Source organism: Primulina tabacum, chromosome 3 (assembly GCF_025594145.1).
Source record: "Primulina tabacum isolate GXHZ01 chromosome 3, ASM2559414v2, whole genome shotgun sequence".
NCBI lineage: Eukaryota > Viridiplantae > Streptophyta > Magnoliopsida > Lamiales > Gesneriaceae > Primulina > Primulina tabacum.
This window is the reverse complement of record NC_134552.1, coordinates 8,012,627-8,036,126: the sequence shown is the minus strand read 5'-3', so window position 1 is coordinate 8,036,126 and position 23,500 is coordinate 8,012,627. Positions and strand designations below refer to the sequence as shown.

Here is a 23,500-nt window from a genome sequence, read left to right as displayed (position 1 = left end):
TCGTTTCTTAATTTTATCGTACTAAACTGTAAATAAAATAAAAAAACTAATATTTAATCCATGAATGTGATTATTTGATTTGGTTGATTTTTCAATCTAATATATCCTATATTTTTATAAATTCAATACAAAATATTTTAATAATTTCGTGAATTTGAGGAGGATCTCACTGTACAATCCATCGTTATCTGGATTTGGATCTCTATCGTGTTGAAAAGACAGTATTTGGTGTTGTGCATTTTTTATACGAGATGATCATGTAGACATCAAATCATATAAGATAAATTTAAAAAGTTGTCAAACTAAACGAGATGATCACATGATCATCTCGTGTAAAAAAAACACAGCATGCTTGATGCTATGTTTTTACCACAACAGAGTATCCAAACGTACATTACCTCAACAGATCAAACTACTAAACTGTATCCAATTTACACAAATCACCACTCGATTCCTTTTAGCCAACATGTTCTTCTGGCTGTCAATCGGTCTCGTGTTCGGGAGCTGGGGAGTACCAAGCAGGATGTCGTCCTTTGGCTCGAAGCAGTCTGGTGAACGGGGAGTCTGGCATTCTATCCCTCTCTTCTTCCTCCAGCTCTTCTCGGGTCTTTGGCAACCCATCCGGGATCGGGCAGGTACTACTCGCTCGTACGTTCTCGATTTTCAAGGGTATCGACGAATCTCCATGTTCCTTTTTCGTTTTGTGAATGGATGCCACCCCATGTATGCATCCGATGAGTGATTTTATTCCACCAGCTTCTATTATCAACCTTTCCACCTCTTCCTTGGGTACCTCTTTCTGAATATCAAATAGTATTGTCAGAAGATGTTAATGCAATAATGAAAAACGAATTTGATTTCTTTTTCCAAGTTGGCCCAGCAAGATTCATGATTTTAGATTAAACAAACGCCCCGAGGAACTCAATATTATGTAAGATCTAACTGAAATGGCTTACTTCAAGATCTTTGAGTTCAAAATATGCCTGCCAGCAGCTATAAGAATCATCTCCATCAACGGTCACGCAATAATCTGAAAATCAACAGGACATGAACAAGCTTAGAGACTCACTCAAACAGGACATGAAATATTCTCATACAAGAATTAAGCATATGATTATCTGTAAAAATCCCAATACACATTAATCACCCAAAAGGTGAGACCAATCTTTACCCAGAAGAAAGTATCCGCGAGTTCTTTACCCAGAAGAAAGTATCCGCGAGTTGTGGTATATATAGCCCAAAACTTACAACTCCTTTTTTTGTCAAAAAAGAAACAGAAAAGAAAAAAGAAAATTTCATTTTTTTTTTGGAAAAAAAGGGATAAAAAGAAAGAAAACCCACCTGCGATTTGATTCTCAGATTTCTGAATCAGAGGAGGATCTTTGACGGCTCTATCGATCTTGCTTCTGCTAAAAGGCTCCAGCTTTGGTATGTAACCATTGTTTCTTGAAGAACAGTAAACAATCGGCACAGAAACACTTCTCGAAGTCACCGATTTCGAACACTGGGCGACAAGAAAAGTGCTTGAATAACATTTCAAGGGCACTGTCCGATTCATCTTCTCAGTCGTCTCTCGGCTAAGATGAAATTCATGGACAATGAATGCTCGTGGGAAAAAAATATTAATAGAAAATTGTGCCCGTCTTGGATAAGAATTCGATATTTTAATGGGTTTTCAAATAGTTCTGAAAACGATAGCGATAATCTGACGGTTGGTTATGTGGAATATTACGACAATAAAATCCTGGCCGTTGAAAAGGTGATAATAAAGGTTTTGGGGGACCTGAAAGTAGGTCCTAGATTCGGAAAAAACGTAGGGAGCGACGACAGAAACAGCGGGCGCTTCGGATCCCGAACCTGACGCCAAATCCAACCCTACCCAAAAATAATACTAATACTTAATTCTATTAACTTCACACAAACTACAACATCATGGGGAACTAATTTGATCCTTGATTTCTGATCAGTATCTAATTCAAATACTTCCCTTTCGTTGAAATGATAGGATTTGATAGTATAAATAATGTTGTGATTATTAAATTATTTGAGTTGGGATGTGAAATATATATTGATAAATAAAATTGTTTGGTTTGATATTATTAAATTTGAGATTAACCGATTAATTGTAGTTTTACTCTTTTATAATTAAATTATGTGGATAAAGTAAAATATCAAGAGTAATATTATTTTTTATTTGTAATTTGGTTGATGAGGGATAAATAATCAGTACGTTGATCAATAATAATTTCAATGATATGATTGAATTATAACTAGATTACTAATCTTGGCAAAAATTCGTGTGAGACGGTTTTACTTGTCGTATTTTATGAGACGAATCTCTTATTTGTGTCATCCATGAAAAAATATTACTTTTTATGTTAAGAATATTATTTTTTATTGTTAATATCAGTATGGTTGACATGTCTCATATATAAAGATTCGTGAGACCGTCTCACAAAATACTACTCATTAATCTTATATGGACAACTAAAGACAATACAAAAATAATCACAATTCACAATGCTTATTATTATCACTATTATTATTTCACATTCATATTGTTTAAAGCAGAAGTAATCATGTAGTTTTATGACAATTTTTAAACCGTTTTGCTTATGGTTAGCAGGAGAAATATGAATATGAAGATGGATTTTACGACAGTGATTACGATTATGAAGAAGATGTGATATTTTCACGATTTTAATGATCGTAGCATCGAATCTTCAAGGGGTCAAAGCAGTGTCGATGAAATTCGTAATATTGTCTTATTTAAGACCTTCCCACTGTAACACATCAAGTTAATCACCGAACGATAAGTGTACGAGTCTGGTTTGATCCCTTTCTCTTTCATGGTTTCAAGAACCTTGTTAACTCCTACAAAATCCCGTTTCAAGCAATAGCCATGAATTACGGAGTTAAATGTCACTACATTTGGCTCAAACTTCAAACTGTCCATGTATTCAACAAACTTCAAACTGTCCATGATTATGAAGAAGATGTGATATTTTCACGATTTTAATGATCATAGCATCGAATCTTAAAGGGGTCAAAGCAGTGTCGATGAAATTCGTAATAGTCTTATTTAAGATACAAAATGAAGAAGGTGGAGAAGTTATCCCGGGGTTAGTGTTCAAGAGTCGAACATTTCATCATGAATGCAATAAAATGTTTCATTTTATATATTTAAATTCTTTCAATTGTTATTGAAGGAAAAATATATATTTATACGATTCGAAAATGACATTTTCGATTTTTATAACTCTTGAAAGTTTCAAATTGATTTCTTTGTTGGGAGTTGAAGTTAGATTTGTTGTCCTTCGATGAGAAACAACTGGTTGAGCAAGAACGACGAATCCCCAGAAATTGGCCTTGCGTTTATTTCGTTCCCGACTGATTGTAGATTTTTGTTCCACCTCGCTATTCACAATGAGTAACATTTCAACTACGTAGCAATATACTTCACCCTGGAACTTCTTCACCATAATCCATAATCCCTCTCATTAAAGACATATAGGTACCACCATTGGGAGTGATGCCTCTGCTGACCATTTCTTTGAGGACTTCCTCAACAAAATGTCCCCCATTTATGCACAAGCCTTGTATAAGAGTGTTGTAAGTGAGACGAGTAGCTTCGAAACCAATATATGGCATCTCATCAAGAACTCTCAGAGCACTTTTTATATCACCATTCATGCTATACCCACTGATAAGGGTATTAAAACTGACAAAATCAGGTCTAACTCCACTTCTCTTCATCACATCAAGAAAGCTACTAGCTTCCTTGACCTTACCCATTTTGCAGTAGCCTTGCATGATAATATTGTACGTTACCTCATTCGGCTTAACCTTCATTCTCTCCATCTCTTTTAAAAGCAAAAGAGCACTCTTGATTTTACCATTAGCACAATGCCCATCAATCAACGCATTGAAAATAACAAGATCAGGTAATATACCCTTTTCTAACATCTCTTTCATTAAATCATCTGCCTCTTCCATCATTTTCCTTTTGCCCAACATACAAATAAGTGAAGTGTAAGTCACTCTAGTAGGTGCAATCCCTCTGCTTAACATTTCATCATGAAGACTAAATGCTTTTGTAACGTCTTCAGCCTGGCAAGAGCCATTGATCAATATGTTGTATGTAGTTCCATCACGAAACACCCCTTCAATTTCCATCTTTCTCACCAAATCATAAGCCTCTGCAACTCTACGTTTCAACAACAAAGTGCGGATCAATGAGTTATAAGTCCACACATTTGGCACTATCCCTTTCTTTACCATCTCATCTCGAAAACTGAAAGCCCTTTCCAACTCCCCTGCCTTACAATATCCATCGATCAGACTGTTGTAAATCACGGCCATTGGCACCAAACCAGATTCCTCCATCATACTCAAAAGGTCAGATGCCTCCTCGACCTTCCCACCGTAACACATCAAGTTAATCACCGAACGATAAGTGTACGAGTCTGGTTTGATCCCTTTCTCTTTCATGGTTTCAAGAACCTTGTTAACTCCTACAAAATCCCGTTTCAAGCAATAGCCATGAATTACGGAGTTAAATGTCACTACATTTGGCTCAAACTTCAAACTGTCCATGTATTCAACAAACTTCATCGCCTTTTTCAACTTCCCTTGCTTGCACAACCCATTGATAATTATATTAAAGGTGAAAACACTCATTATGATGCCTGACCTAAACATCTCAGCTAGCAAAGCCCCGTGTGTCCAATTCAATCTTATAAACAAATTCAGCATACAATTAAGTGTCTTACTATTAGGCAAAATCTCCTTCTTTTTCATCATATGGAAGCATTCCACAGCCTCATAGCCCTGGCCCATTTCGCAAAACGCCCTGATCAACAAATCTAACGAAATCGAGCTCGATATACTCAACCTCTCACGCGCACTCAGCAACCCATAAAAAATATCCTGCGGTGTCACGGTTTGAGAACCGATGAGCTTTTTTATGAGTTGTAAGGCATGTTTTGGGGAGGTGTGGCGGGAAGCAACTGAGGTGGCCAGGCAGTAGCATTCAGTGGAGATGACCGTGTGATGAATATTGCTAATGAAATTGATGACCAGGTCAGGGAAAGGGCGGAGGAGGATGAGGGTGGCGGAAATCAGAGGAGGGTTGAAGTTTGGGGAGAGGTGTTTGATGAAAGGCCACTCAAAGGACTTGATCAAGGAAAGTAGTTTCTCGGGGGTCATGGGGGTGTGGGGCGACGAGGGAGGGTGGAGGAACGAAGACAAAGGGCGGTGAGGAAACAGCTTTATATGGCCGGTTTATAAAGATGGATTGGTTTGTGGAATGTCGTGGAAATAATTTACAGTCAGAGACAAGGAGGAGCGGCGAGCCTATATCCAGTTAGCAAAGATGGAAGAAACATCACCCGTGTAATTTTTTTTTTTTGTCATTTTATAATTTTGGTTTTTTTTTTTGGGTCCAATTTCAATCTTGTCGTTTTATCATTTATCCGACATGAGTTGATGTCATACCAATATATTTTGAGGTAGTGCTGATGTAAATAATGTTATACCAACATTTTCGAAAAAAAATAATTAAAATTATCAAAAATCGAAAAATATTAAATTATAATTGATATTTGATAATAAAAAAATAGTATGTCTTTTTTGAGACGGTCTGACGAATCTTTATTTGTGAGATGAGTCAACCCTACACAATAAAAAGTAATACTCTTAACATAAAAAGTAATATTTTTTCATGGATGATCCAAATAAGAGATCCGTCTCATAAAATACGACCCGTGAATTTGTCTCACACAAGTTTTCATCTAAAAAAAATATTTAACTTTCTCCAAGTTAAATGTGCACGAACACACAGGGATGCATAATGAGAGCCATTGGAATTTGTAGATGTTCAGCAATGCGCATAAATCACCACTACGATTATCTAAATGATGAGTAAAAACAGCTGGTGGGCTATACCGATTTCAACCCAAAAGTAATGGATACAATGACTTGGGCAACAGAAAATTTTACTCTTAATTTTCCTCATTCAGCCATGTGCTCTCGCTTTCATTGTTTTATAAGTATATCGAAATGTTAAGCGCTAATTTTGTAGAAGTTGACTTCCCTGTACCAAAGAAATGCTAACAAAGTTCGTCAAGGCATTTATACCAGACAACCTCCATGCAAACCAGCATAAACCAAACCAACTTGAGTTTTCTAGCCGTCCAAAGGCTTAATGAAGAAACTGCACAAATGTTTTAAAGACTTTTGATGCAATATGTATAAATAAATTCACAATAAACAACAAATGCAGAATTATGATTAGGCGAAGAAAGTATACATCCAGATGCAAAAGAATGCCACTTCATACGCATTTTCTGTTAGCCAGTCGTTTCGACCTTGTTGATGGTGTTGCTTCTGAAATAAAATTTGAGAGGAAATTAACAATAAAAGGATTTCGAACCAAAAAAAATACATATGAGCCTATATAATTATGATGACGTTTACATATATGCTTGTATTCTCAAAAATAAGTTTCAGTCGAAAAAACTCGCAGAAAATATTACCACTCAATAGAATATGACTCAATCGCAACCCGAAATAACAAAACCTACAAAAAATACCTACCAAAACCAAACCCCACATAAAACCACACATGAATCACGACTATGAAACAAGAAAATTGTATATAAGAAACATAAACTTAGGCATAAAGTGGTGATTCTCAAGCCACAGCAACTGGCTGCGACTTTGCTGGACCGAATTTTTTTCTGGAGTCCTGAAAATCTTCCATGTTATATATAACGGTGATGTACAACGAGCAGCTAGGGCATCGTGCGATTTCTTCGCCAATCTTGAGATCCTCTTTGGTTATCTGGAAGAGGTCCCCACATGGGCAAGGGTATGTGTAGGCCTGCAACTCTTCGTTCCACTCCATGTCCTCAATCTCTACGTCATCATACGACATTGTTTCGCCTGTGTCTAGTGTTTCTTCTCCCCACTTGCCTACTCAAAAGGTATTTCGGTCAACACGAGGTTGAAGAATTTGTAAGTAAAAAGTTGGCAAGCAATGATATATCTTTTAAACAGTCAAGTTTGCAAGTTAAAGCATTTCCATGTAACTTCTCTTCTAAAATCCAATAAAACAGTCTAACAATAACAATAATGATAACCTAATCAATAAAAAATAAGTATTAATTTATTTTAAAAAAATACTAACGGAGTCCGAGATAGGAACAGAAACACGAACGGATATACATCGAATTTGCATTATCACACTAATGGTTTAGAACCCAACACAAATGTCATAAACAAGGGACAAATTGATGACTTCAAAAGTAAGGCACAACCAAAATTCATACACGGACAATGCAAGGACCAAGCCAGTGCATCGTGAATGATGTAAGACCTAGGCAAACAACCTTGAGCCAACAATCTTCACATAGTCATATAATAATTCCAGGCACCCTACGACACTCATATTGATCTCCAAACTTGCAGAATTCGTCTAACAAACAACAAAGCTCAATATGCAATGCTTGAATACCATGATATTCATGCAAATAAAAGAAATGTCGTACAAACATCATGCAAAACACATAATTACAAGCTAACTCATCCAATCCTATGAGTGGGGCACGCGGATATTAAATCACCTAGTGTCCTTAGCTCAGAATTTCGACTGAAAATTTTGTAAGATGATTCCAAATAATTATAAATAGAAAATACTTATTAACTCAAGGTTTATCCCATAAAGAAATATTACCATACATAAAACACCATTTTTTTGAAAGCTGAAAAATCTATAAAAAATATTTATTTCAGGCAAGCTTTGACAAAACGTAGTCGAGAGACGAAACTTCTTAATCAGAAAAACAACAAATTATCATTCAACCTTTGGACAAGCTTTCAGGGTTCAAACTACACTTTGATACTGAAAGGTAAAATCTACAATCCCAAACACCTAATTTAAGCCCTTTTAACAGTTCGGGCCTAGTTCGGGCCATTCCGGCCCTTTCCCAACTTGTAAACGAGAAATACCATGACCATGAAAGTCTTATACGCATTCCTATCTGAGAAATTCAAGACTTTAAAGTCTGAAATAAATATTGAAATAGAAAACAAACACCCCAAAACGTCAAAATCGGAAGAAATCTAAACAGTATATAAAGACAAAAAATTATACCGGTTCGATGACTGAGGGTGGTTCAAAGTTGATCTACAAATATCCTTAAAGGATATCGCGCGCGGTGTTTGGATGAAAAATCAGAAACGAAAGGAATTTTATGAAGATTTTTCGGAAGACTGCTTCGATGCAGATTGTGACTGCTTCTGCGCTTTTCCGGCCGTTACGATAGCGTCCGGCGGTGTATCTGTGGCTGGGGACGGGGGAGGAGAATGGTGGAGGTGGTTGTTTGTGGCTGTGATTTTCCAGGCGGCCTACGATCCGAGCAAGGTCTTCTTCAGCCTTAATCGTTACGTTTCTCATCAAATTTGATGGGCCGGAAATACTGAAGCGGCCCAATTGTTTTTTACGAGCAATTGGCCCAAAGGTTTAACAAGCTGTTTTTCTAAATAAAATAAAATTCAAACTTCTTGGTCCATACATTTTGTAAAAAAAAAATGTCTAAACTTTTACAAATAGTCAGAATTTTTTTTTAAAAAAAAATAGATTTTACCAAAATACAAAATGAGCAAACTTACACGACTGTTATCCCTTATCAAAATACATAAATTATATGTATTTCATAATTTAAAAAAAATCATATCACTATATTTTATGTCTCATTCATTTTGTATCATACCATAAATAAATCAAAAAACTAAAAATAAATCATACATATGCAACACGTGATAACAATATATTATTTTACATAAGCGACATATATGTCATGATTGTTGATATAAGTTATTACTTATTTCATACATGATAATTCATTACATGAATTATAAAATAGCGATTATAAAACTTGAAATCAATTTAATAATTAATTTATTATTATAAATTCAAGATTTTTAACTGCAAAATCATCTATCCAAATATAATTTGACGTGATTGAGTTGTATATTAATCGTACCAAATAAATTATTGTAAAGTTGAAAGAAATTCTCCCAAAAAGAAAATAGATAATGGGAGGGTACGACTCGGATTATTGATTGGATATATGTTTGCCAATTTGAAATTCAAGACCACAACCACGACCACAATCACATACGTGTAATAACTCTCTACACAGAAGTAGACTAGTTCTCGTTTAAACATCCAAATTTATGGGAAAAAACTAAGCTCCGGAAATCACATTTAAGTGGTATCAATTAACCGAGACATTTTTTTTTGTGAAATTAACAAATGAATCTGACCAACTAATTTATTCCATAATAACAGTAATCGAATCACGCCAAATCAAAATAAGATTATCCATTGGTGAAATAACAAACAAATAGTAATAACTTTTCATGTAGCGTTTGTGAATGATTTGATCGTAACCGAAGAACCGGCCAAGAATTTTCCAGACTCCACCTGAAAAGTATCGTATCGGAGGAAAAATTCGACCAGCATCAATCTAGACAACATTACAACCATGTCCTTTCCAGGACATTGCTTATTCTCCGTTTTCGGATCCTCCGTTTCTCTCCCATTCGACCAGTACACGTACTTGATCAATTTTTCACCAGCACCCAAGAATCTATCCGCCATGAATTCTTCTGGGTTCTTGAAGATCAGAGGATCTTTCGTCGCAATCGGCTGATAACCGAACAACATCTCCCCTTTCTTGATAAAGAACGACGATTCATGGTTCTGTACAGTGAGATCTTGCCTAAATTAATTGATGATACCCTCGGGATAGCCCGGGTTGTGCCCGAGTCATGGACGATTCTTGTGCCCGAGTCATGGACGATTCTTGTGCCCGAGGCATGGACGACCCATGATACTGGATGAATGGCCAGAATCAGGACAAGTCGGCAGGAAGGGTTCATTAGAAGCCGGGCGGGTGAATACCCAGGACATCTCCTCCCAGGGCAACCGGACGCCCGAGCTCTCGTTCAAGCTCCCGAAAACTTTCTACCCGGGCCACCTCGATATGAGCACCGCACTCGAGTATACTAGCAGAATAGGATGTGGGCGACTGTCCCATCTCTGACACCAGGCCGATGGGTTGACAAAATCAGATGGGCTGGATGTGACCAATATGATATTTGACATGTCAGAATATAGGGTGTTCTCAGTCGTCCTACTATAATTAGTAGGTAGCACGGAGAACGAGGTCATCATTACTTCTCCTACTATAAATACCAGGTTTATTCTTTACATTTACATTCATTCATTCACACAAATATCACAACCATCACTTGGTTACATTGGTTCTTGGCTTGAATCATTCACTGATTTAAGCATCGGAGTGGCCACGTCGGACACCCCTCCGGCGCCCATTCACGTGGTTACCTTTTTGAGTGCAGGAAATTCTCTCCGCCCGGGAAAGAAGCTCCTGGTTCAGATATCTACATTGCTCTTATTTCCTTCATCATTTTGATAGCAGATCCGGTGGAACACCCGACCCTGCTCACTCATTTCACCCGGATCACATCATTGGCGCCGTCTGTGAGAAATTGAGCTCAAGACGTAGATATGGTTTCCATTCAAAAATAAGCCCAACTCTGCTTGGCAAACATACAAGTGCGACCAGCTCGGCACTCAGATCTTATATGTGGATTTCATATGGGCTTAAAGCTCAGCAGCTATCCCGAATTGGCATGAAGAGCATTTGCTATGTACTCAGTAGCATACATCTATATTAGTCACCTAATTTAGCTCAACCAGAGAAGTTTCATTCTACCGAAAATGAATTCGGATTCAATATTTTCAGGTTAGTGATTTGATTTTTAATAAAATTAATACAGCAGGTAAAGCAAAATCTCTTAAGCCCGTGAGGTATGAGGCCCCGGCACATTATCTAAAGCCCGGGAGACACGAGGCCCCGGCACATTATCTAAGCCCAGGGTTCTCAAACCTGCCTCGGGGCTTCGCACCTCGACAATTCATGAAGGCCAGGGCTCCGCACCCTGGTTATCTATTAAGTCCAGGGACCCGTACCCTGGCCTAGTGATCCGTACCCTAGCTCGGGGCTCCGTACCTCGACCATTCATGAAAGCCAGGACTCCGCACCCTGGTTATCTATTAAGTCCAGGGATCCGTACCCTGGCTCGGGGCTCCGTACCTCGACCATTCATGAAGGCCAGGGCTCCGCACCCTGGTTATCTATTAAGTCCAGGGATCCGTACCCTGGCTCGGGGCTCCGTACCTCGACCATTCATGAAGGCCAGGGCTCCGCACGCTGGTTATCTATTAAGTCCAGGGATCCGTACCCTGGCTCGGGGCTCCGTATCTCGATCATTCATGAAGGCCAGGGCTCCGCACCCTGGTTATCTATTAAGTCCAGGGATTCGTACCTGGATCGAGGCTTCGTACCTCGACCATTCATGAAGGTCAGGGCTCCGCATCCTGGTTATCTATTAAGTCCAGGGATCCGTACCCTGGCTCGGGGCTCCGTACCTCGACCATTCATGAAGGCCAGGGCTCCGTACCCTCGTTATCTATTAAGTCCAGGGATCCGTACCCTGGCTCGGGGCTCCGTACCTTGACCATTCATGAAGGTCAGGGCTCCGCACCCTGGTTATCTATTAAGTCCAGGGACCCGTACCCTGGCCTAGTGATTCGTACCCTGGTTCGGGGCTCCGCACTTCGATCATTCATCAAACCCGGGAGACGTAAGTTCCCGGCACCTCATCCCATCTCTGGGATACATGAAGCCCCCGATGCTTTTACAGACAAAATAAATATTTTCCATGATCGGGCACACAAGACTAATCGGGACAGCGAGTATGACTCTAGCCCGACTATTTAAGGAGGGAGTAATGATACCCTCTGGATAGCCCGGGTTGTGCACAAGTCATGGACGATTCTTGTGCCCAGGGCATGGACGACCCAGGATAGTGGATGGATGGCTAGAATTAGGACAAGTCGGCAGGAAGGGTTCATTAGGAGCCGGGCGGGTGAATGCCCAGGACGTCTCCTCCCCGGGCCACCGGATGCCCGGGCTCTCGTTCAAGTTCCCGGGAACTTTCTACCCGGGCCACCTCGATATGAGCACCGCACTCGAGTATACTAGCAGAATAGGATGTGGGCGACTGTCCCATCTCTGACACCAGGCCGATGGGTTGACAAAATCAGATGGGCTGGATGTGACCAATATGATATTTGACATGTCAGAATATAGGGTGTTCTCAGTCGTCCTACTATAATTAGTAGGTAGCACGGAGAACGAGGTCATCATTACTTCTTCTACTATAAATACCATGTTTATTCTTTACATTTACATTCATTCATTCACACAAATATCACAACCATCACTTGGTTACATTGATTCTTGGCTTGAATCATTCACTGACTTAAGCATCGGAGTGGTCATGCCGGACACCCCTCCGGCGTCCATTCACGTGGTTACCTTCTTGAGTGCAGGAAATCCTCTCCGCCCGGGAAAGAAGCTTCTGGTTCAAATATCTACATTGCTCTTATTTCCTTCATCATTTTGATAGCAGATCCGGTGGAGCACCCGATCCTGCTCACTCATTTCACCCGGATCACATCATTTACCATACTGGTAAGGGACAGGTGGTTCGATTCTCAGAGCTTCGTATACAGCTGATTTTGTCAGTGTCATTTTGTTCAGAGCTGCAAAGGTGACGCCGCCTTCCGATTTGACGGCGTCTCTTATTTCGTGTCGTAGTCGACGATGCAGATCCTCTCCGGCTGATCCCACCCATTTGATCAGACCGAGGAACAGAGTTTTCACTCCGCCGTATGCGTTGAATCCAGCTAAGAACACCAAGTTGTGGCAGGCTTCGTCTCTCTTGAGCCCTACTTCTTCAGCTTCATCCAGAATGGAACCTGCGGAAATGTAAAATGCATCATACAGTTTCTTGTACTTAGATTTCACGAGGAAGAAAGGTAGTGGAAATGTGTGTAGGAGTAGATCTTCCAGAAAGTTTGGGCAGTATTTTATTCCTAAGGTCATCAATGGATGGAGCTGACAGATAAGCCACAAGTCAACCAGTTTCGGTCCGTCGTTCCCGATTGGAGTTTCCGATGGATCCTCGTCGCAGAAATAAAGGAAGACGAACTCAAATGACATGCGGTCGCTTAAGTCATTGAAGTACGCGCTGCCCTTGGTGGAGAATTCATCTTCCAAGCCAGAAAACATGGTGGAAAGGGCTTGCCGAAAGATGGTGATGAACTTGTGGTCGCCATCGCCGGATTGCCATCGTCGTTGTCGCCGGACCTCCACCCTCCTCACCGTCGTCGCCGGACCTTCGCCGGACCGCCACGCACCGCAGTCGCCGCCACCTCGGCTGCTGGATCTGCCCCTGGAACACCATCGCCGCCGGAGTGAAAGAAAATTATCCTATACTTAAAATCTTACCAAACATAATACTATTTTATACCATATATTATATTTATACGACAATCATTTTCTTTATCATTTACGTACTAATCATTAGTTTATTTTATCATTCAACCAAAGACAGTCTAAAAAAATAGATAAGAAATTTGTATTTTTTGGATGTAATAAATCAAATATACTTGCAATAATTAAAATGGTCCACCTGATTCGATTTTTTTTTTTTTCATTCGAGAAAGATTGGACGTTTTTTAGTGGCCACATAAATAATAAACTTTTTAGCACACAAGCATTTGGTACCCACTTTTTATTTCGAAGCCAATGCGAATGGAAAGTATGTGTAATTACGAAAAGTTACGGGAGTAGTTATGAGAAATTATTGAATTTTTATATTATTTATGAGCTGACCGTAAAGTCGTCAATTTTTGTGACGAATAAGAGATACCGTGGTACAAAATATAAATGGACTGACCTAACAACATTCTACTTGGCAAAAGCCCATTCGAAGATACATATTTGCTTCATTTAATAACTTTATTATAGTTTTTAAAAAAACATAATAAAATCGCATATAAAAAAATAATTGTACATATTTTTAAAATATTATTTAAAGGATATAATTTAAAAATCTAAAATAGAAATAATTAAAAAGTGGAATAATTTAAGTGTTCATCCACATGTTAGGCAGCGAACTCCCCTGCTTCAATCACTACAGTTGCGCGTGTCAGTAATATCTGGTTTGGTGGTCGTCTCTTGACGAGCTAAACTCTTGGTTCATCATAGAATATAACACAGATTCATCGTCATATGATGATGTCCGTATTTGACACGAGAAATATTAAAAAATGTGTACGGAAAAATATTGGACATCGTGTATGTTTCAAGATTGTGTTAAAAATGAAATCAAAATGGAGGTTTATTTTATAGAAAAATGTATGAATTTTATTCAAGACTGCACCCGTTCAACGTGCTATATTATATATATGTGTATAAATGTTTTATTATAAATATGATTATAATAGACACGTGTTGATGAGAGTCGATAAGAAGTTGGTAGCCAGTGGCCGTTCCTACTCTGATCAGCGGAAGACTATTAACTTACCCAATCAAAATTGTTCGAACATCAAAGATAATACCACCCCCCGTAGTCTTCTACATTGACATCGACCGTTCGTTTTCTTGTTGCCGGTCCACGTGTCACGCATCCTCACCGTCTATTAAATCTCTCCGGTGAAAGCAAGGCCTCCGGATCACCGCTCCTTAGCCGGCTCGACAAGGCTAACCCATTGGCCCCAGCAGAAGTCCTAATGAACATTGGACTCGCCGACGACTTTCGCCGTCTCGACGAGCCGCCTCCGCTAGTACGCACGCTCGATTCCGAGAGTGGTAGGAAGCTCCGCCGTCGGGAAAATGGAGATTTCATTCCTCTGTAGTGATGGAATGAGAAAACTCTAGGTTTCGCTATTGAGCTGAAAGGCGACAGACGTTTGCTCCAGAAACCTCCGCCACCTCGCCGGAACCGACATGGCGAGGCGGTCGAGGGCTCTGTCCCTAGGTTATCCGAACCTAAGTTTCGTTCGAATTCGAAAGAATACGATCTCGTCAACAAGAAATTTCGGCCGTTGAATCTGTCTTCTGATTGGTTGTTTATCCTCTCCTGGCTCGGCGAGGGCTCCTGGGTGATTTCATCTACCATCACCGTCACCGCCGCCTCTGAATTGGTTGGAATTTCAGGCAGAGGCTGGAGAATTGTGCTCGGGAAAATAATATCATCCAAACTTGGCCGTATCCTTGCTGCCATTACCGGTCTGAAAGGAGAATCCTGGCGGAATATTCCGGCCCGACAAAGTGGGCAGTTTGCGTGTGAACGCAGCCACATGTCTATACAATCGACGTGGAAAGCATGCGAGCAAGTGGGGAGTGTACGGACGTAATCATTTTCCTCGAATTCGAGCAAACACACTGCGCAATCATGGAAGCCGCTTTTGCGAGTGAACATCGAGAGAGGAATCGTCTTGATGAGAGATTCATGCAGCCCTTCAGGTGACACGATATAGAAACTAGCGTCTCTAGGGGAGTCAAATGAATACGGAAGCGAGAGGCCATCTCCGGCAGACGATGACGGGACGTATCGTCGTTGCCCCTGTCTGTGTCGGCGGTAGAATCGGAGGAATTGGCGGGTAATTGGGCGGGAGAAGATGATGGCGATGAAAGTTATTACGGCTATAGCAGCCATGGCAATCAAAGGCGGGCTGACATCTACAGAGGACTGCGGACTTGATGAATCCACGGAGGTGGAGGAAGAAGACAAAATCTCCTTCGTCGGCAGCGAGGTGGAGTATGGAGAAGGAGCCGGTGGGTATGGGTTCCATTGGTGGTGCGGCAATGATGCAGGGGCTGAGCTGCGGCGGAGCATGGTGGTTGGCGTACGGTAACGTGTTGATTTTACGAGGTTTTAGCGTAGAGATTGGAAATGGTTGGCGCTGACTCGCCGCTGCTTTTGACATTCAGTGGAGCCATGCCAGTTGGATTTGGTGGTAGAATCTTCTACGTGGGAATAAGCGAAGTTGTACCCTTGACCTATTGGATCAAATATTTGGTTTTACAAACAGAACTTGGAACAAAGCTACATGTATATATATGAGGCATGTCAATCATTTTGGGTGAAGATTTGCAAGATAAGCTAATGAACAATGGAGACGGTTCATTCAGATTATGATTTAGCACATGGTAACTCTGGAGAAATTTTATTATATAAATTGTCATATACTAACATTATATTAAATTTTTTGGAGCGCAAAATTTGACTTGTTCAATTAGAAAAAGCAGAAGTAGGCTTCATTTCTGCCTTGATAGCGTCCACCAACTGATCATAGGCTTCCGCCCAGGCGTTCTTCATCTCCGGGGACCACATCTCCGGCACTGCTTCTTTTATAGTCTCTAGCAATGCAAATTTCGTTACCTGAAATGGATCGATTCGTATCCATAATTAGTAGAGCTCTGGTAACAAAAAAATTTATATAAAATAAATATACCTCAAAATGTTCGTCTACCACACCATACGTGAAGTGTGTAGAGCCCAAATCTTTGAGACTCGAGTCTTTGACGACTGGTTTCCCAGCTTTCCGAAGCTGAACTGCTGATTCGCATGTCTGCGAATTTCATATCAACCAAGCACATTTCGTAGTCAATAACATATATGAAAATTGTAATTTATGTATATATGGATGGCTTGATACTTTATTTTAAGCAAAACCAGGAATTTAAAAAATTTCACGGAGAGGTACAAGAACTGATCATAATATCTGAAGTAAGCTTTTAAGCTATATCTATATATATATATTGAAATGTTTGTCACGTATATATTTATACATTAGGTAAAGTCGAATAGAATAATTAAAAAAAAAAGGAACAAAGTAAATAAATTAATAGTATTACCATCACAAAAACAGTAATGGCATGTGGTTTTAGCTTTGGATTCTGCTCCAGAGGCACATCTGAATTCTTCAAGAATCTGAAAAGCTTCTTCGCGGATGGTGCTATCTCAAATATCCTACAAATTTAGTAGTTCCATACAATATTCTATGTTTAAAACACTGGTAAAACAGATGGATTATAGTTTCATTTACTTATCTCAATAAGAAGAATCACCGAACCCACCTTAAGAAGAATTTAAGACCCAGTTCTCCAGCATTTTTCTTCATAACTTTCCATGACTTGGTAACCAAAACTTCTTGTTCTTCTGTGAAAGCTCTCACTTCTACTCCATGTTTCTTTTCCATACCTTCATTCTCCAGCATTAATAAATTACCAAAAAAGCAAGTTTTGTGTGTGCGTTTTATAGGAATTAAGCTTAAGATTCTGTGTACAAATAAAAAGTATTGACATAGTTTTCCAAATTAAAAGTATTTTCAAGGGTTCATATCAAGTAATAGCTCAGCTCACTCTAACACCATATAATTGTTTTACTAGATACGTATAGTTTAGAATCTGGTTACTTGAAGAATGGTAGCAAACAGAAGGGGCTTACATCTTCTTGAGATCTTGGGAGTTCTACAATAAAGATGACGCTGCCATGAATCATCCATTTTAAACCATGATAAGTTGGAAGATTGAAGTTGCAGATGTTTCTTTGCAGAGAAAATGGAACTTGGGCTTGCTGAAGAATTAATTCCAATAAATTGTAAGTAAATCAAGACCAGAACGAAGGTATGCGTCTTCAGAAACAATACAGAAGCACTTACTATTATTGCAGTATAGCATAGTAATGGGATTATCACAACCGATGTTGTTGATGTTGCAGATGTCCATGATCTGCGACTGAACAAATTAAGCCTGCTGGATCGCCAAATAGTTAAAAATAAGTGTGCAAATGTGTGTGGAACTTTGGGTTTTATAGTACTAAATCGTTGGATTTGATCAGCCTTTGGGGTTAAAGAAGAGCCAACTTGCCTGTTCTTTTTGTCCAATGTTCCCAATACCGGCTATAATCCTGTGGGCTGTCCGACAGCGGTCCGTAGGGGATGGCGGCTCCGTATTCCCAAAAAATTAATGATGTTTACTATTTTGATTGAAGACCTCAACATATTACACTATACATATATATATGAATCACGATTACGTTCCATGATAGTATTATAATTTGTCCTGGAGGTGAACGAAATCAAATAAAATACATCCGGATAATCTTTGGATTTTGACGGGTGTTGACGGTAACATGAGAATTAGCAAGCAAAACAAAACTTTGCATTTGACGCCAATAGCTTGGATTTGCTTAGAGATGTAATCGAATCGAGTCGAGCGAAACTCTTGAATGTTTGAGCTTGGTTCATTTATAATCGAGCCGAGCTCGAGCTTTATTTAACGAATATATGCATGGCTCACGAGCTTATTCAAGCCTTTATCGAACCTAAACAAACTTAATAAATATGAATTATAGATTTAAATTTTTATTAAATTAATTAAAAAATAAATTATATATTTAGAGAAAAATATATTATTCTTATTAAAATTTATAAATTTATTATAATAAATAAATTTAATAGATTTTTCTATATATTTCATAAATAATATACAAAATCAATAAATCAAATATCAAAACTATTATTTTTTCATCTAACAGATTACTCATGAACTTACCAACGAACATGTTCACGAGCTAACGAGCAGAATTCTGTAAAGCTTGAGTTTTGTTTGTTTATCTTAACGAGCCTCATTAAACGAACTCAAACGAGCTTTATCGAATAGAACTTCGAATAGCTCACGAACGGTTTGGTTCGTTTATATCCCTAGATTTGCTCACAGAAAATTATGACACTGTCGAATCTTCACAAGGAATGCAGTAATGTACATTAAAAGAAGATAGAATATACAAAAAGAGCAGAATGATGAAATTGGCAATACTGCTACAGTTCTATTTTATCTTCTTTGTTTTTGAGTCGAGATCAACCACACCCGTATTTCACATCAGGGATCGTAACACCGGAGTCGAATGGAATTTCAATTCTCTCTTTCACCACACACCGTGTTTCCCCATTTTCAAACATTGGGACCTTCCCAGGAGGGCACTCCATAGTTTCTTGTACTTCATTGTTGATTAGGAGCTGAAACAAGTCAACAAGCTTCAGCGGGTCATTCCGTTTCTTCAGTCTGGGCTGAAAACCAGCCAGACTCAAGATAGTTACCATTCCAACAATTGTAAGCATTGTCTTGGCTGTTGCAGTAATCAAGAACTTCAAACCTTTCAATGGTCTTCTTGATCTAGATTGTCTCTGTTCTCTATCAATAAGGCCGTTGTTGACAGCTCCATTTGGAGAAAATTTGCGAGTGGAAGGGAAGGATGGAAGATACTCCTTATCAGAGACAGTGGAACGAAAGGGATGTCTCGGATACGGGGGAAGGAGGAGATCGTTGTTATCTTCGGTTTCACTAGCAAAAGCAATAGCTTCGTGTATGACTTCTAAATCCTTACCTTTGTATTCCTTCAGCTCTCTGAGTAACTTCTTCTGGCAGTACTCTATCTCAGTCAAGGCTGCTTCTTTGTCATACCATTGCTGCTGCTGTAGTGCCTATCACACATAATAACAAGTAGTAAGGAGCCGTCTGACCTCGAAAAGGAGAGAGGAGAGGAGGAGGGGAGAGAGATTTTGTTATACTAAGAACCAAATGGTCCCCGGATGATTGGGCACCAGTTCAATTGAGAAAGCATTAATTAAATTAAACCAATAAAAAATAGAAGCACACGTAGATTTGCTAAATGCAAACTCTGATAACTAGAAAATCAAGTCAAGCAGAAATAACAAGTACACACAACTACCATGGAAATGTCTGGTTTAACTATTCGATGAGGCATGGAGGCCGATTCTTAGACAAATTCCAAGCCATGAGAGTGGCAATTGATTCAACTAAGGTCCTTCAAAACAGAAGTAAAAGATTTTGTCCACTGATGCAAGAAGCTAAGCCGTAAAATCATCAAAGGCAAGCAGTCTGAAGTTACAATTGCAAAAATAAATTTCCCAGGAGATACTTCATTGTTACTAAACTTACTACATATGGATCATACAGTAACTATTAACATGTAGGCTGAACTTTAAAATGGTTTCACATGCCGATATGAAGAACCGCTGAATTGGTTCTATACAGAGTGCCATTTAGTTCCAAATGCAGAAGCAAGTAAACCAATAGAATATAGCTTTTTCATCCATTTTTTTTAAGAGCTTGATACATTGTGTGGCCACTCAAGAAAAGCAAAACCAAAACCAATACGAAGTAAAGAGAACTTTCATATACTTCTGAAAACAAAAAGGCCATGGTCTGTTCTATTATCATCTAAAAATTACAACGGCTTCCAAATCACAAAAAACAATTGCAACTTGTTAACATGTTTCAAATCTTATTACCTCTATCCCACAGTTTCCATATAAGGAAGAACTACAAGGAGATATGAGAACAAAGCACAATAATAAAATAAACCATAAGTGGGAAATTTAATAAGGTTCGTGGACTCAAGAGTTTGGGATAATTTCCCAAAAGTATATCCCATTGAGCAACGATCTTGCAAATGCTTAAAAGGGGAATGAAGGATGAAGAAGAATGCCCGTGAATCTACTTTTGACCATTCTGTCATATTTTAATAAGCAACCTCCATGAGGCCTACAACTTGAAAATAATGGAAATATTTACTTAAGCAATCCTCAAATAATGCCAAAAACTCTACATTATAAAATGCAAGAGAATAATAAAACTTCCATTTATACACCAGAAAGGCTTCTTACATCCTTTATTTCAAGGTTTCAATCCTAGCGAATAGGTTCAAGGTAAAAAGAGGTTCATGCAAGATAAGGCACAAACCCTTCAGTGAAGCACACATCTTGGCCATGAAGTACGAGTCTTGGTCTGCTCTGAAGTCACAAACGGCTCACGCATGTAAGGATAGTAGGTACGTAGGTTATGAAATGCAAAGTAAATAATCAATTAACCTCTTCAACAAGTCAAGTCATAATTATTCCTTTGTCATCTAATAGTTTTGAAGTCGACATAAGACATAATTTTCTTCAAATATGTAAATTCTAGTGTTTTAGTCCTTACTGCACTTCATGTTGATAAGTCGTGCACGTTCCCGTACGCCTTACACCTAGGTTCAGGGAATCACACATATATCTGCTAGACTGCGACCATGCACTTCCAAAACTATGGTTCCTTAGATCTATCCAAAGCCAACATGAAATTATAACCAGTTTACCATTTCTCAGTAGGTAGCAAATGAAAAATCAATAGTTAGTCTCCAACTTGCGTCGACATAATATCATCACCACAGAAACAAGCCTTTAAACCATTGTCACCATTTAAACTAAAAGGTAAAATTCAATCAAATTATTGGGAATCATCACAAGTTAGACATGAGGCACGGAGCTATATTTGCTCGAAAGTGGCAAAAAGTAAGATAAGGGGGGTTTCAAATAAATGAAAAGGTAATGTCTAGTTTTTCTAAAACACAATTTTTGCATCAATAGAGTGTCAGCAATTGACAGACTTCCGGGTTCTCAAAAAAATCGAAGAAGAAACCTGCAGCGCAGAGAGCTGGCCTTCGAGGGAATCGAGAGCATCTCGAATGTTGAGCAGACTCTCTGTTTCTTCGTCGCCATCTTCTTGATTTTCGGTATCCGGGTCAGCTTTAGATACTTTGGTTACACCTCCTCCGTCTTCTTTCACCGCTCTGGTAGTCTTTTTGTGAATGCAATTGGTAATCTTGGACTTCAACTCTAGGGTTCTATCCAAAATCAGCCCCACTCTATCTGCTTCCATTTGAACACCGTCTCCGAATTGCACAGGGTGGATTTCACTCGGATTTTGAGAGAGAGGTTGAAATTTTCGGAAAACAACGGTCCAGAAAATGGTAGACAGGTGTGGCGTTGAATTAAAGAAGAGCCGCCTTCATGTGGATTTGGACTTGCGAAAAGTTGTGCTAGGGCTTTTACATCTGTTTTGGAAATTTGTTTAAAATATTTTCTTTATAAAAAAATACAAATACACACATATAATATGTGCAAAGGAATCAAATTATTCACGAAACTCGAAATTCACGGAACTCGAATTCAGCCAAATTAATTTATCAGATTAAAAATCGAGTCGAACTCGAATTTTACACATGTCTATTATATATTAAATAGGTCGTAAGTTATTTATATTATAATTCGAGTTCGATTTTCTCAAACTTTTTATCGAGTTGAATTCGAATTTTACATATCTCTATTCAAATAGTTCATGAGATATTTGTATTATATATTTAGGATTAAAATATAACATAAATCGATATTTGAAGCAAGAGCTCGAATAATTCGATACGTTCTCGATTCAATCTCAAGCTCGAGATTAATATTCGATGGACTCGAGCTTGAGCTTGAACTTCAACCTTATATATTGAGACAAGTAAACTCGATCTAATACTTTTTTTTTATGTTGATTGATGAATTAGAATCAAATCGTAGTACTATTAAATGTTTAAATGAAATTGTATATTTCACATTGCACATACATTGAGAAGACTTTTTACATGAAGAAATTTATCGTGCAATTTCAAACAAAACGGTCTTTGTTAAGTTATTTCATAAATAACAATTGATTAAATATGATGAAACACCAATTGACCAAATATTTAGCAGTTGAGGCCATTTATAGAAGCTTACAAAAAGTAAGCTAAATTTGAAAACCATTTGATGAGAAGATTGTTGTATTTGAAGGCAACTTAATGATAGTTTTACCAGTTATTCCAAAAACAACAATTCAAGAAACAACTAATACTAGTTTAGTGAATCATATTTTATTGATAAATACATAATTTATTTTATCTAAAAACTTGATAGTCAAGTCTGAATTAAGATAGTTAGAAAAAACACATTATTAAATTACTTTTGTTCTATAAGAATTAACATATGTGTACACTTTTAATTTATATTTAACGTATCATTATAAAATTTGTAGTGTCAACTATTTCTATATATGTAAAATCAACACAAAAATCACAATATAAAAGGATAAAGTAGTGAGAAATAAACTGTTTAATCATAAAAGTAGCTAGATAATGCAATTTCGTGTAATCTTTTTTTATGAGCGGGAACACACAGTAGCTACCGATTAGTTTGCATTAGGTAAATCCTTAGACTAACGCAAAATTTGCAAACCAAGCTAGCAAAGTAAATAGTACTAGACAAGTCTCGTACGACATGCTTGCCCGTAAAGATGTTAGCTGTAGAAATCGAGCATCTATCTACTTCACTAACTCAAACATCTCTTAAAAGTCACTTCTTGTAATCTTGTTTTAACTAGAAGACACAACAAATGTAAAAATAACATTACACCGTATTTGTGTTATATTTTTTTTTATTATCATTATGTTCAATAATTTTTTTGTTGAAAACACTATAATGTGTGAAAAACTCTCTTTTGATCCTCAAGATATCCCGGTTCCTTCTTTAAATTTTTTATTGTTAATAAATGTGAAACTTTAAATTTTTTAGAATACTATTATCAATTTACATATATAGCAAATTAATCAATTATATATTATAATTATT

At 38.2% G+C, this 23,500-nt stretch overlaps 6 protein-coding genes across 7 annotated transcripts; all 6 read right to left on the bottom strand.

Moving 5' to 3' along the window:
• Positions 1-173: 173 nt before the first annotated feature.
• LOC142539856 (CCG-binding protein 1-like) lies at positions 174-1,638 on the bottom strand. Of its 2 annotated transcripts, XR_012818981.1 has the most exons (4): positions 1,342-1,638; positions 957-1,030; positions 399-799; positions 174-188 (listed from the first exon to the last, which is right to left on the bottom strand). XR_012818981.1 is itself a non-coding variant. In XM_075645596.1 (3 exons), the coding sequence occupies exons 1-3, from the start codon at positions 1,556-1,558 to the stop codon at positions 482-484; spliced, it is 609 nt and encodes a 202-aa protein (XP_075501711.1). In that variant the 5' UTR covers positions 1,559-1,638; the 3' UTR covers positions 261-481. The 2 variants fall into 2 exon arrangements, 1 of the variants encoding a protein (XP_075501711.1); XM_075645596.1 differs by lacking the exon at positions 174-188 and having other exon boundaries at positions 261-799.
• A 1,544-nt stretch (positions 1,639-3,182) lies between these two features.
• LOC142539855 (uncharacterized) lies at positions 3,183-5,379 on the bottom strand. The gene has a single exon (XM_075645595.1). It carries the CDS (start codon positions 5,206-5,208, stop codon positions 3,460-3,462), a length of 1,749 nt encoding a protein of 582 aa, XP_075501710.1. The 5' UTR covers positions 5,209-5,379; the 3' UTR covers positions 3,183-3,459.
• A 1,055-nt stretch (positions 5,380-6,434) lies between these two features.
• On the bottom strand, positions 6,435-8,450 carry LOC142539854 (diphthamide biosynthesis protein 3). The gene is made up of 2 exons (XM_075645594.1): positions 8,156-8,450; positions 6,435-6,975 (listed from the first exon to the last, which is right to left on the bottom strand). Exon 2 carries the CDS (start codon positions 6,935-6,937, stop codon positions 6,695-6,697), a length of 243 nt encoding a protein of 80 aa, XP_075501709.1. The 5' UTR covers positions 6,938-6,975; positions 8,156-8,450; the 3' UTR covers positions 6,435-6,694.
• Positions 8,451-12,145: 3,695 nt separating this feature from the next.
• Positions 12,146-13,328, bottom strand: LOC142539853 (allene oxide synthase 3-like). Its single transcript, XM_075645592.1, has one exon. It carries the CDS (start codon positions 13,227-13,229, stop codon positions 12,615-12,617), a length of 615 nt encoding a protein of 204 aa, XP_075501707.1. The 5' UTR covers positions 13,230-13,328; the 3' UTR covers positions 12,146-12,614.
• Positions 13,329-14,609: 1,281 nt separating this feature from the next.
• LOC142539852 (RING-H2 finger protein ATL65-like) lies at positions 14,610-16,021 on the bottom strand. Its single transcript, XM_075645591.1, has one exon. The coding sequence runs from the start codon at positions 15,841-15,843 to the stop codon at positions 14,635-14,637; it is 1,209 nt and encodes a 402-aa protein (XP_075501706.1). The 5' UTR covers positions 15,844-16,021; the 3' UTR covers positions 14,610-14,634.
• An 87-nt stretch (positions 16,022-16,108) lies between these two features.
• LOC142538358 (uncharacterized) lies at positions 16,109-21,896 on the bottom strand. Its single transcript, XM_075643695.1, has 7 exons — positions 21,492-21,896; positions 18,874-19,495; positions 17,458-17,586; positions 17,088-17,211; positions 16,866-16,980; positions 16,463-16,579; positions 16,109-16,389 (listed from the first exon to the last, which is right to left on the bottom strand). The coding sequence occupies exons 1-7, from the start codon at positions 21,729-21,731 to the stop codon at positions 16,240-16,242; spliced, it is 1,497 nt and encodes a 498-aa protein (XP_075499810.1). The 5' UTR covers positions 21,732-21,896; the 3' UTR covers positions 16,109-16,239.
• Positions 21,897-23,500: the final 1,604 nt, after the last annotated feature.

Bases quoted from the DNA above. Each gene is read 5' to 3' on its own strand.
- LOC142539856 (XM_075645596.1), bottom strand. From the start codon at position 1,558: ATGAATCGGACAGTGCCCTTGAAATGTTATTCAAGCACTTTTCTTGTC. The intron at 1,031-1,341 runs GTGGGTTTTCTT...GTTGATTTTCAG, and splicing joins ATCTGAGAATCAAATCGCAG to ATTATTGCGTGACCGTTGAT. The intron at 800-956 runs GTAAGCCATTTC...TTTGATATTCAG, and splicing joins TTGAACTCAAAGATCTTGAA to AAAGAGGTACCCAAGGAAGA.
- LOC142539855 (XM_075645595.1), bottom strand. From the start codon at position 5,208: ATGACCCCCGAGAAACTACTTTCCTTGATCAAGTCCTTTGAGTGGCCT.
- LOC142539854 (XM_075645594.1), bottom strand. From the start codon at position 6,937: ATGTCGTATGATGACGTAGAGATTGAGGACATGGAGTGGAACGAAGAG.
- LOC142539853 (XM_075645592.1), bottom strand. From the start codon at position 13,229: ATGTTTTCTGGCTTGGAAGATGAATTCTCCACCAAGGGCAGCGCGTAC.
- LOC142539852 (XM_075645591.1), bottom strand. From the start codon at position 15,843: ATGCTCCGCCGCAGCTCAGCCCCTGCATCATTGCCGCACCACCAATGG.
- LOC142538358 (XM_075643695.1), bottom strand. From the start codon at position 21,731: ATGGAAGCAGATAGAGTGGGGCTGATTTTGGATAGAACCCTAGAGTTG. The intron at 19,496-21,491 runs GTTTCTTCTTCG...TATGTGTGATAG, and splicing joins GCCAGCTCTCTGCGCTGCAG to GCACTACAGCAGCAGCAATG. The intron at 16,981-17,087 runs GTGGGTTCGGTG...CTAAATTTGTAG, and splicing joins GGTCTTAAATTCTTCTTAAG to GATATTTGAGATAGCACCAT.